The 13,313-nt window shown below is 40.6% G+C and overlaps 1 protein-coding gene across 1 annotated transcript in view; it reads left to right on the top strand.

Moving 5' to 3' along the window:
• Positions 1-121, top strand: part of LOC104909672 (baculoviral IAP repeat-containing protein 6-like) — a 23,015-nt gene extending 22,894 nt beyond the window's left edge. Inside the window, exon 15 of the mRNA XM_019613500.2 lies at positions 5-121. Within this exon, the coding sequence (XP_019469045.1) occupies positions 5-121 (117 nt within the window). The remainder of the gene's footprint in view (positions 1-4) is intronic.
• The last annotated feature ends 13,192 nt before the right edge of the window (positions 122-13,313 follow it).

Below are 13,313 nucleotides of genomic sequence, written 5' to 3'. Positions count from 1 at the left end.
GCAGCGCCGAGGGGCGTACCCGGCTCCTCGGCGCCTCTCCGCGTTTGCGAGCCGGAGCCGTTCGTGCTCTCTCCGGCGGACGCGCTCGCGTGAGCAGCGCCGGGATATCTGCGTTCCGTAACGCGGAGCGGCGTGGCCGCTGCGGGCTGAAGCGCGGATAGAGGAAGAAAGGGCCGCGTAGGGCGGCGTTTTGCCGCTTCGGTTTTTCAGGTGTCGGCAGCGTAAATTTGAGCCTTTGAGCGTGTTGTGCTGGATGGGCGTAGTTCTCGTTGCTGTCGATGGGTGATTGTGTAGTGTGTGCAAGTACTGAGCCTTCAGCCGGGTTCGTTAAGAAGGCTTTCTCAAGGGCGTGATTTGTCTTGTCGCTAAGAATTATTGAAGGTTGAAGTCGTTCTGAAAGTTTTTTGGTAGTGCGTTTTGAATGTACGTTTGCATTGTTCTCTAGGCTGCTGAGTGTCGCGGCTGTCTTTGATGCTGGTAGTAATGTCTTTGCTGCGATGGTCAGGCTAGTCCATCTTAGTGGCCTTTTCTAGCTTAAACTGTTCAATGATCCTGTGATAGAGAGACGCAGTTACACGCTGGCTCAGGCTGCAGCATTTCGGTAACTACTAAGCAGTGTTCTCTGTTGCCCACTGATGTTTTTTACTCTACTTACAAACCAGATCTGTAGGAGAAGTTCCATGTGCAACTCAGGCTTTTTTTTTCCCCTCGTTCGTGCATTTGTTCTTAGGCTGTGGTACTTGATAGAATACTGCAGGATGTTTTGTTGTATGTTGTGAGAGCAGACCTTGGAATAGAAATTTGTGCTCTCACTTGTTGTGTGTTTTGCACTTCGTTTCTCCTTACGGTTGCAGAGTTAACTGTTGTGAAGTGGATCCAGCTTTGCTGAGTGGTGTGAGTGAAGGATTGACAGTTGTCACCTGCATGTGGCCTAGCAATGTCAGCAATTGTATGGATGTGACACAGTCTGAGTAATATATGTACTTTTACCTTGAAAACAAGCAACTGTATTATAGTGCCAGGTTAAAGAGAACAAAACAAAAAAACATGATTTTCTTTCACGATTCGAAGTTAGGTGCATTATAAACTCGTAAGTGGTTGAAGAAGAAATAATTTCTGTGGGATTCAGCTGTCAGCTGCTTTTGTTGTACCTTGCTTGTGTTGAAAGCAAGACTCTTGTATGGTGTTCTCCACTTTGTTCAGAATTCAAGTCACTGCTTCTAAAGTACCCTTTCTTCTACTTTACTCGTTTCTCAAGTGCTTCTACATTAATAACTTCCATTTCTTTTCTTGAAACTGTTACCACAATCTCAGTTGTGGGGGAAGCAGGCATAAATGGAGGACTTGTTTTGTAATTGGTTGCCTGTGTAGGAAATGTTTGATGTCCACGAGCAGAAATGAATTCTAATCATTAAAGTCTGAGGTTTGGGTTTGTGGGTGTTTTTTTTTTTCTTCATTTTTCTATGATAAAATTCTTGCAGGGGATTTGATTTAGTATTCAAAACGCTAATGGCAATTTTCCCCTACATAGTAACTATTTAAAAATAACTTACTGCTCTGCCTGTGTTACATACATTCAGCCACACGTGCGTCCAGTAGTGTCAGTCTTCCTGCAACGGGAATGACTGCAAAAGATGGATTCTGCTCCTCCTCACGTCAAACAACAGAGCTGCTTGCAATGTGACCAAATATCGTCTGCTCCCAGATGGCTGATGGTTCTGTTCAAATTTATAACCTGCACTAATTTGAAGAAAATACAAGTGAACGTCATTACAGATTGAGACTGACGTGGGTGTCAGAAAGGGGGTACATCTCAGCAGTTGGTGGCTGTTGAGGCTGCTGTTGACTGTGCTGATTGTTGTTCTCAGCCGTTCTTTGGAACGAGGAGAAAAAGAGAATTCAGCTGTTCTCTGATGTCTGCTTACTCTGTGTGGGATAAACTCTTTGAGTGTCAGATGTTGGTAGCTGGACACGCAGACTGGCTCTGTCCCTGTGTGCTCCCCGACATAAATGACAAGTCAAAGTATATTGTTGCTACAGGGGCTTCTGGTGCCACACCTAAAAATAGAGTCTCTAGGAATTAAAACTGCTCCTCTTGAGAAGCTGATGTCTTCCTTGGTGACTGGGCTGGAGGCCTTTTGCCCTGCCAAGAGGTTTGTGTTGGACAGAAATGCTTTTGCATTTTGCTTGTTGTTATCTATGGGGATAAAAAAAGACAAACAAAACCATACCAGCCTTTTTCTCTAGAAAGCAGAGGAAGAAAAAGGATCCCCTAACAAGAGAAAGAAATAAAAATGCAATAAAATGAAATATCACCAAACCCTGGTATTGCTTTCATCTGCGGTTTGCTGTGAGAAGATATTAAGCTTTGAGCTCCTTCTTAGTGAAAAGATTGAAGCTGTGGAATACTAAAATCAGTAGAGCAGTGGAGCCTGCATTGATTACAACGTATATGCGGATTGCTGTCATTGATGTATTAAAAGAACAAGATAAAAGATTCACAGCCAGAAGGCAGTTCAGTTATAGATCATGTCTTCGTGCTTCCGGAGATTTGGATGTGGTCTCTGGCCTTTGTGCTTCAGTTTCTGATGTCAACATAATTGATCTGATTTATCTGATGATCTGGGAGTTGTTCTTCTGAGCCCAGTTGCAGGAATTCCATGAGGAATGCTTAGGCTTTTCACTCCCATCCTGTGCTTCTTTGGGATGCAACAGTGGATCTTCTAAGATCTGCCTCCTGAACATGTGCAATCATTTTCTACTGTTTAAGTCTGTTCCTTCTGTGGGCTCTGTAGGTGTATTCAAGACAGCCAGGGATCAGTTGCAACAGCTCAGGGTGTGATAATGAAAAAGAGTGTCACTGGTAAGGGGAAAATGAAGTGAGTATTTAGTGTGAATCTTTGTCTTGCATGGTTAGGATTGTTCTTTCTATTCTCTTAAGTGAACATGGTCACTTCAGAGAGACCTGCAAGCAAATGCAAGAACGGTTCCTGTGATTGCTGGCAGTTGAGCATTTCTGCGTGCATGTTGGTAGTGGTCACTTTGTAGGGACTAGTAGGAGTCTGTCACACAAGTCTGTCGTGTACCTTATTCCTGCTTAGGCATTTCAGTACTTGCGTGCTTCCAGTTTCAAGCTGAATGGTGATATCCAAAGAACATGAATGATTCAAATGCCAGTTTCCAGATGCAGTGCTAAGAAAGAGCCTTTTCCTCTGTCTTGAAGAAAAAACCTAAAAAGCCTTCCCCCAGGCAAAATAAAATTCTGCAATTTCAGGCGACTCTCTTCGTGTTTGTATGATATTTGATTTGTCAGATCCTTTTATTTACAAATGAAATAAGAAAACTGTGTGAACTCAGAGAGTGCTGCAGTTCCCAGGGAAGCTTGACCAGGAACACAGGAGGGAACCAGGATGTACTGTCTGAGGGACACTGACCATCTTAAATGTTTCTGTAGTTTTTTTTCTAGAGGAAATTGACATAGCAGTGACATCAGAGTCTCATTTGCTAAAATATTGAGTGTTTGCTTGCTAGAGTCTTCAAGATGACTATGCAGGCCCTAACAGTCAAAGTACAGACCTCTGAATCCAGTTGCTTAATATAGAAAGTTATCTGTTCATTGTATGCATGCACCAGTTCCTGCAAGGGAAACAGAGATTCTGAATTATCACCAGAAGCCCTCGTGTTCCTGTTCCTCCAGCAGAAGAATTTAGAAAGAAAGAGATCCCAGCCCAGGAGGGGTCATCTGTGGCAGCAAGTTGTCCTCAGATACCTTTTCATTTTTATTTTCTGCATTTCTATGTGGTGCAAGAAGACTTCTGCAGCTTGGAAGTCATGGATGGAGTTTGCACTTTGTGTAATCTCTTAGAAGATGCAGTTGGGATTCTCTGCCATCCATTTCTAGACTTGAAATGCATGAAGGGCAGTAGCAGCAGTTCCATCTGTTTCAAGATCACTGCAGTAATACTGCTCAAGTAATTTCCCTTCATTAGAGTCAATTCAAATCTTTGTATCATTTGTTTAATTACAAGATAAAAAAAAATCTGATTACATTACAGTATTGCTAGGTATTTGACAATGTCTTGCTTTTGAGTATACTTGGACTTGGATGACAACACTAATCTGGGAAAAGTGCTCCTCAATGAGATCATTCAATTGATTTATTGATCTGAAGGTCATTCATGAGAAGTCTTAAGTGGAAGTACAAAACAGTAGGAGAATTGTCAGATTTGAGTTGTGTTTAATACCAGTGAAGATTGTAGACTGCTGTGTGCTCCATTTGTCTGCTAGCTGAATCAATGTGTGTCCCGTATCCCCTTCCAGTGTGCATCTTAGCAGCTTATCAAGATGCTGTTAAATGATACTTCCAGGCTCTGTGGAAACACATCTGCATTATATTCTGCAGAAGCTAAAATAAAAGATCAGTTCTTTTTCATAGGCTTTTAAAGGAGTTTTTACATTACTGCTTATTGCAGGGATCCAGAAGTGACAACAAACAGTGATGGACGTGTATGCTGTGTTGCCAGGCAAAACATAAAAATATTTTTTATTGACAGATCATTCGTATCTTGACTGATGGATTCATGGCTGCCATCACAACAATAGTGCTGGATGAGTGAAAATTTCAGAATCCTTTAATGTCAGAAAATGAGAAATTTCCTTTCCCTGTGCAAATGGAACTTGTAAAAGTCTTCTGCAGGCAGGAAGATGCATCTTGAAATGCTCCCAACTGACCTGAAAGGGAAATGCTATGTTCTGCAGTGGGGATTTGAGCTTTGCCTTCCTGCTGTATTGCATCTCGCAGGTAGCTGAGGTACTTGTGATGGATGTGATAAGGCATCCATCTTTGGTCAAGACAGCTTTTAACACGCTTATGTGACAAACACTTCGGCGCAGCTCCCAGTCATGTTGTATACTGTATTACACAAAATGTAGAGATGTATATTTTCTGGTTGAGATAACTGGTTTCTTCCAGTTATCAAATTCTGGACTTGAACTAAGCAGATAAATCTCCGTTTGACTCTTCTGTAATAGTAGTATGAGGAAGGTTTTTGCTTTGGATTGGCCAGTTTGTGAGTTTATCTGTTTCCTCTTCTGAACATCATGATGTTCAATGATTTGTATCTGTATACACTCTTTTGTGCTATAATTGGTCCTTTTGAGCAGTCCTCTATTTTAGCTGGCTCTGTAGAACCCCTTTCAAAATCCTTAGTAATACAGTTTATAACAGTGTTTGCTATTGCATTGGAATTGATCACTTGAGCTTAAGTGTAATGCAACATCTGGGTTTTCTTTAGACAGAGTATAAGAAAAAATGACCTAGACTGAAGTTTCATTGTAGTTGTTTCTCTTGACATCTTAATAGTGATTGTATTTGTTGAGTTTGTGTGTGTGTGTGTGTGTGTGTGTGGTATTATCTGGTCTTTCAGGTTTTTTTCCCAAATACTTTCAAATCAGGAAACAAAATTTTCATCCTTGCTGCTATAAAGATTCTCTTAATTTTCTCTGAACAGTAGGACATCCTTAAAAATGTTTCTTTAGGACATCTTGGAAGTAGAGATAAGTTTTACAACCAGGCAGACTCCAGGACAACTTCTTCTTAGCACAACGTGTGCTAAGTCCTGTTATGAGATAGCAGTTGCTTGTTGTCTCTTCCCATGGCTCTGGAGCTGCTCACCAGTTCTTTGTTTTTAAATAAAAAAAAATTACACACAGATCACTTTGCTTTCCTGCTGCTTCTTAACTGATGCCACAGTATTGCTTTCTGCCGTTAGGAAGCTGTCCTTTAAATAGTTAATGCTGCCTTAATTGCAGTGACTGCTTGCAGTCACCAGAGGAGCACTTACTGCCAAGTGGACAATCGTAGAAAGAGCAGCTATTGCTCTCAGTTCTTCCATTTGGGGTGTGTGTGTGGATACCAATGCTTGGAGCTTCTTTTAGTTTCTGTGGAATCAGTTATTGGTTTTCATGCTGCCCGTTTCCTTTGCTGCCTTTTGGAAGGCTATCAAGATTTGCTAAAGACCCAGTGTCTACTGCCAGTCAAAAATAGACATGAAGTCTGGTTCATGCAAAATGTATTTGAAGATTTGTCTGTATACTAGGGTAAAGGGCACTGTGCTGATAAGAATGGGGGGGGAAAAAAAAAAGCTTTTGTTTTACTGCCAAAATGAAAAGTGTAAAGGTTTGGAAATAACAACTTACAACTTGTCATGTAATTATAATCATTGTGTTTCACAAATTGTTGGGGTATTTACTAAAGCTATTCAGCAGATGTTTTACTGATATTCCTCTCTCCTCAGAGTAATAAGTAAAAAATTTGCTTATCAGTTTGGTAGTGTTGAAAATGAGTGTCCTTCATGAAAATGCATATCCTGTCTCATGTGCTGGTTTCTGAAGGCTTGCATAGTGTGGCGTCTGCCAGGCAGTTCTTCTATCCACTGTACAGTTCATGGGAGGGAAACCGTGCGATCAGTTGCACTCTCCTAACTTAAGTGAAGCAGGATCCCACTGAGTATTTGGCAGCTCTAGAAGAAGAGTTTGATGAATGCTGCTGACTGAGCAGCAGGCTATGGAGGCTGTCGGAAAAACTGCATATAGAAAGGGTGAGCTGAAAGGGTGAAGAATAGCACTGAGAAATGTGGTGAATTGGCTGGGTAATGGTGGGAAGAGGGCTGGGAGGGGTTAGAGAAGGGGGAAGCTGAACAGATGGCAGCAAAGGGAAGGTAGGGGAGACTTTGTTGGAGATCCAGAAGAAATTGTGGATATTGTGGAAAATTCAGTTGACTTCTGCTGGATCCTGCATCCATGTTGTATTGGAAATGAGGGCACGCCATGCTGCTAGATACTTTCTTTTAATAGTGGACTTTCTTCTGTCCTGTTTTCTATAGCTTTGGTAAGTCAAAATTAACATGCAGAGCATTTTTCAATAACTAATCATAGAGTTCCTCTCTACTTAATAAAAAGAAGTCCCTAGTCTGAACTTCTGGAGGAACCTTCTTCCCACTACATATTGAATGAGCCTGGCAGCCTTAAAGGATGAAGTTAGCTTTTGTGAATATCTCCTTACAGCAACACAATTTAGTATTTCAGTGTGGTGACTACATAAGTTGAACTTCTTATGCTGCAAGTAGTTGTCTTAAACGTACAAGTTTCTTCAATTTTGCTGTCTTTTCTGTAGAATTTGAGAAGGCATCCTGAAGAGTCATTTCTCCTTTAAATGTATCTTAAACAGTAATGGATCTGGTCTTTTCTACTTCAGCTTTGCTATGTGGAAGCAGTTATTTGGAGACGAACTCTTTGAGAATACATTTAATTAATTTGAAGCCCTTGCAAGAATTGGGTGGAGTTGGAGCCCAGTGTACTGGATTCTGAACTGACTCATAATGACAGAATGAGATCTTGGAGTTGTGCTAGAAATATGAAATACCAACTGAATGCTCAGTAGCGGTCACGTAAGTAATTACTAGACAAGTCCTCAGAAAACAGTCTGAGAATACAAATCCTCAGTGCTTCCATTTGTGCCATTTTGATAGTTCCATCCTCTAAAGAGTATAACAGAACTACAGAGTTAAGGTATGCAGTGGCTTGTGTTTTCAATGCAATCTAATAGCCCACAAGTATTCAACATAGAAAAAAAAATGAATAGGGAGTGGGAAGCTAAGGCTCTGAAAGAGGTTTGCAAAATTTGGGATTTGTGAGAAATGTATTTGGAATGAAATGTAGCTTGCAGCTTGTGACTGGAGGCATCAGAAGAAATGAGGAGATGCTAGTTTAGAACAACTGCGAGAAATAGTAACACATGCAATGGCTGCCTACAGAAGGTAGTAGTGAATTTATAACAGCACTGTACAAATTGATGGAATTAAAAAAAAAAAATCAAAGGTCATCATATGAAACAGAAATGACTTTTGTTTCAGAAGGTCCCTGAGCAAAAATTACCCCAGGCTGCGTGTTACAGGAAGTACTGATGTATACGCGCCCTTTCGTTAGCTGCTAAGCACTTGACCTAGATCACTGTCTTGGATTTGGGGTGTCTGTATGGTTGCTGCCTTGTACAGTGTTACATTTTCTCAAAAGTAACGTAATGGAGATAAATAATAACTTGGTCATCTAATGTAACTGTTGAACTACTGCTGCAGGAAGGGAAGGCTTAGATTTCCTCCTGAACTGTTTTTTCTCCAGTCCAAACAAGGCAGTTCCCTTAGCCTCTTCTCATGTGTTGCATATTCCAGCTCCCCAGTCACCTCAGTTCCACTCTGCCAGACCCTTGCAAGTGCCCTGTCTCAAGTGGGCAGCCAAAGCTGGACACGGAATCCTGCATGTGGCTGTAAAATTGTCTAGCAGAGAAAAATCATGCTTTTTTCCCCTGAACTTATCTGTGTGATGAGTTTGTTGGTGAGGATGTGGTCTGACTCGTTCAGCCTTGTACAGTTAACAAATGTACAGTTAGAAGAGCAGCCTGGTTAGGATGGTATTTTACAGGTTTGTAGTTGGAAAAATTATCATGGTGGGAAGAGACAATCAAAAATGAAAAGCTCACCTGTGTCCTAGGCTTGCAGTAGAAAAGGGGTGATCTCCAGAAAGAGATCCTTCCCCACTGGCAGTCAGCCCCTAAATGAGGTCTAGGAGAGGTGCAGCCAGGCTCCACCCTTCTGGTCACTCATCTGAATTGCCTTCAGCTGTGCTCCCAGGGCTGACTGGGTCCTTGCCTCAGGTGATCAATCAGTTTCAGGCCATGATTCAACACTTCCTATACAAGCCTGTCCATCAAGATCACCAGGTTCTTTTCATAGGGCTGCCACCTAGACATTTGGTCTCCACCTTCTGTTGATGCATGGAGTTATATTCTGTAACAACTGTAAGACCTTGACATTGTTGAACTTCAGAAGGTTTATGTCTAGCCATTTCTCTGGCCTTTTGGAGGTTTATACAAATGGCATCCCAGCCCTTTAATGCGTCAGTTGCTTTTTGTTACTTCCCTCCTCTTATTTGATGTCACCCACAGTCTTGCTGCATGTGCGTTCTGTCCCATTCTCCAGGTCTCTGATGGAGATAGCAAGCACTATCAGCCTTTTCTGAATGTCACCCATAACTGCCAGTTACGTATTGAATCATTAACCACCAACTTTGGGCCAGTCTAGCCAGTGTTTTCACTCACCTTGTTTTAGTCCATCCGTCTGCTTTCGAGAACTCATTGCTTCTACCAGGATGGTAATTTGGAAGCACCTTATAATTTTGGGGCTTGGATGAGGAAAAGGGTTTAAAAAAAGAAAGAAGAAAAAACACCAAAAAAACCCCTAAACTCGTTGCTGCCCATCAAACGTGGAGTTTAAAAACAGCTGCAACTGGCAATGTATCATGGGTAGACTTGACTGAAATTTCTGAAAGACATTTTTCCTGAAAATCCATGGGGTTTTTTTTTTGGAGGAAAAAAACAGAAGAATGCAGTGTTGTCTGATACGTTTCCAGGAGAACTGCAGGGACTGAAACTATCACAGCTTACCTGAGTTTCTACAAAGGAATGTAGACCACCTTGTAACATCTTTCATAGTTGTCTCTTTGGTGTAATGGTACAAATCCTGTGAGTGATTGCATTCTGTGTAGTACATAAGGCAGCAAAGGCATTTAGGTAGACTGAGGTCTGAAACGACATGAGGAACATGGGCACAAAGAGTTCTCCAGGGTCTTCCTACTGATTCAGTCTTCTGCTTTAGATCTGTAGAGGACAGAAGAACCCCATGTCTGCAAGCTTAGTGTTTGAGAGTTTTGATCTGCTCTGATCTCAGTGGGTTTTTGTTTGTTCTGAAACTTTGTGTTAATGTTAGCTTCTTGTTCTGAGTTGCTTGATCAGGACACTTTTTGTTCATAACACATGGTACTGTCCCATGTTTTAGCCCAGGGAATACATCTTCCTACACTACTTTAGCAATAATTATTTGAGCCAGCTATCATACAGTAAAACTGATACTGAAACAATTCAGTACTACTTGTTGGTGAAGGAAAATACGAACTATAAATTATGTCTTATTTTTGATTGACTAAATCCAATTCTGGCAAATAATAAAATTGCAAATTAAGTGAAGGCACTTCGCGGTGTGAAGCTTCGTACTTCTGCCTTCTTTAACAGTCATGCTGCTTAGAGAGCAATTTTAGTTTTCTTCCCTGTTTCAGCTCTGAATGTGGCTTTGATTTATTTGGTCAGTTTGGTCTGCTATTCCAGCTTGTGAGTCACATGGAGATGTAAGTATACATGGTGTCATTTAAAAGTGAAATTGTTGCTCATGAAGGAAATATGTAGGATCAAGTAGGTCTACTTCATGCAAATTGAACTTGTTTACATCCAGTAGATTCCTTTCCACCTAAGGTTGAGGATGTTCATGCTTTGCAAGAGGAGGGGCCATGGAGCATCTCCATGGTGGTAGCAGAGTGCTTTGCTGAGGTGATCCTTGGAGCGAATCAGGGGCTGCACTTCTGCCTTTGTACCAATCTCTTCTCTTAGTTTTTTGGATTTTGTTGTTTCAAGTAGCTGGAGATGTTCAGATCTAAGGATAAAATGTTAAGAGGACAATTAAAGCTTTTGGACTCCTGAAACTTTATTCACTTAGCTTCCCATGGTTGCAGGATTTTGAAGAGTACTGAGATACTGTTATGTTTTAGTTTTAGTTATAAATGGAAAAAATGGTATTGGTGCACAAAGTGCATTGCTTTGCTTGGCTGATGGGACCTCTACTTCTCTAGAAATACAGCTTTATAATAATAACAGGCCTAATTGCATTCATAGATAGAAATGATGGATATTCCTTTAGGTCTGATTGGTCTTGGATATTGGCATTCTGGAATTAGTGCTATGATGCATGCATTTACTGCTCTCACTTTATAGCTATAGATAAGGCCTAATTAACTAACTTAGGAATTATTTGTTGGGTTTTGTTCTACATTAGGAGCTTCTTAGCATGAGAATTATTAACAATATATTGTAGTGCAGTCACATTGGTCAGTAGTTTTCAAGACATTTTAACTTCTTGGTAGTAATAGAAAATGTAAAATATGTTACTGTCAACATTACCCTACATCTCTTCCTGATGGTGGCCCTGAGTATTCATGGAACAGCCACTTTCTTTTGAGCTCTAGCTTCCTTGAGCAGTAAAATTCAGACAAGCCTTTTAGTTCTACTCCCGAAAAAGTAAGGCCAAATCTGTAATTGGTTTGGTTCATCATGATGACTGTAAACAAGGGGTCACAATAGATGCTTTAAAATCTTGATATATTCTACAAGATAACTTGTTTTCTGTTTGTTTGTTTGTTTTTCCATTTGTAGGTCAGATTTTGATCACAGGAAATTGGTAGTCCTTGTTCTGTATTGCTTGACGTAAAGAAGGTGCAGGGAGAATGTTCCTTTTCTCATTTCTACAATCTGTTGTTAATTTGCTTTTGTTTCAGCTTTTCAGGTTACTACCTGTAATGTTTTAGTAGATGACATACACCACATGTTGGGCTGTTGGGCTCCCAATTCCAGCGTGCCAGGTTTTCTTATAGGAACTGACAAAAGACTGAATGATTTTGTTGTGATTTGTTTTGTTTTTAGTCTTAGATAGATAAGCAGAGATGTTGCAAGGGGCTGTGATTTATTTGTGGTTAAGACTGGAAAGCAAAATTGTTAAAAACTTTGGCCATTTTTCCTGTTACCACCCAAAATATATCATAGCTGAACGAATGGGAGCTAAAATGGGAATAAAAGTTGAGTTTTGGTGATCTATCTCAAGTCATTAATGAATTTACATGGAACTTTTGAGCTGTGGCTTATGAAGAAATGTTTCACTACTTAATGCCAGTGAACGTAGCCAGGGTGGAGAGCTAGTTTATGTTGTAGTGGCACCAGTAGGTTTGCCAACAGATATTGGTTGGAGTCCTTTGGTACACTGTAAAATATCAGTCCCAAGTTAGAAATGACCCTTCTGCAGATGCTTTGAGGATGAGTAAACTTCTATAAGCATGTTTTTCTACGCTGGTGATGTATAAATTCTCTTGTTTCCCGATTCTCAACTAACTGCTGTAAACAATGCAACCAGCAGTATGTGAACTGTGATCCACTTTGTGACTAGTAGTGGAATCATCTTGAAACGCGTTCTTTGAACTTCAGAATTAATCTGCTCTGTTTGCAGAATAGCTTGTCAGCAGTTCAGAGGCTATGCAAATTGCAAACCAGTTGTTTGCAGAACATGTTTCTCTGGCTGTTGAAACAATGCTAAATATTGATGAAATATTTTTCTTGGAGTTCCATCAGCTTAGAGACTGTGTATTTTTTTTTTTAAGAGATAGCTTAGCCAGATCTTTCTGGCAACCACAATATAAGAAGCCCTGTGAGAATTGTAGCTGTTGGGCAATGTATTTTTTTGTGCTGTTGTCATAACTTTTGTAACAGAGCAAAAATAGTATGTTTAATAAGAGTAGACACAGATTATCTACTGCATGGTCTTTTAAAATGAGAACTGATGATACAGAGGATATTTGTTAGCCAATCGGTTGATCAGACATGAGATTTCTTTTACCCTCTCTGCAAAAAAGAAAAAAATAAGAGTGATCTATCTTTGAAAGGCATACAGAAGCAGGGCTCCTGCAGGCTGCTGAATGCAGCATGAACCTTTTCATGTGGTTGACAGGAAATAAGAAAGGTGCAAAAGAAACGTTCGCTCTGTTGGCACTGCCTGGAAAGGTGAGCCACTTTTCTCATCTTCTGGGAAGGAGGAGGAGAGAAGCGATAGGGTAAAAAAGGGGTCCTATGGTGTCTGAATCCATCACTTGGATCACACTGAAGTGATTGCAAAGTCTGTGTTAATCTACTGTGACTTCTAGTTTAGCACATCAGATGCTTTTCGTTTTATTTACATAATACTTTCCAGTACATTGTTACCACTTATGTTTGTAAAGAAGTTAAAAATAAACACCTTTTTGTAAAAATCATTATTTTTTTTCTTATGGGATGGCTTACTTCCTTGCCTGCAGTTGTGTTGCTGCAGAAATTCCTGTGTGAGGAAGCCCAGCCTGTTGGCAAAAACACAGTGTGAAACTGGTTGAAGTGCTGTTCAGAGGGCCCTTTTTGGTTGAGATAGAACCAAGGGCTTCTCAGCTATGAAGTGATTTTGTTGCTCTTGAACTGTTTGTGGCTTGTACAGTGATAGTTACAGTTGTGGTATACTTCGTGCAGACCAAGGTTTATGTACTGGAATGAGAGTATATGAGTCATTGTTTCAAAAGATTTGATGAGAAGGGCAGCTGACAACTATTCTTGAACTGAGTTTCTGAGAGAGGATGCAGTG

Source organism: Meleagris gallopavo, chromosome 2 (genome assembly GCF_000146605.3).
Source record: "Meleagris gallopavo isolate NT-WF06-2002-E0010 breed Aviagen turkey brand Nicholas breeding stock chromosome 2, Turkey_5.1, whole genome shotgun sequence".
Classification (NCBI taxonomy): Eukaryota; Metazoa; Chordata; class Aves; order Galliformes; family Phasianidae; genus Meleagris; species Meleagris gallopavo.
Note: the sequence above shows the minus strand (reverse complement) of the source record. Positions and strands in the feature narration are given on the sequence as shown.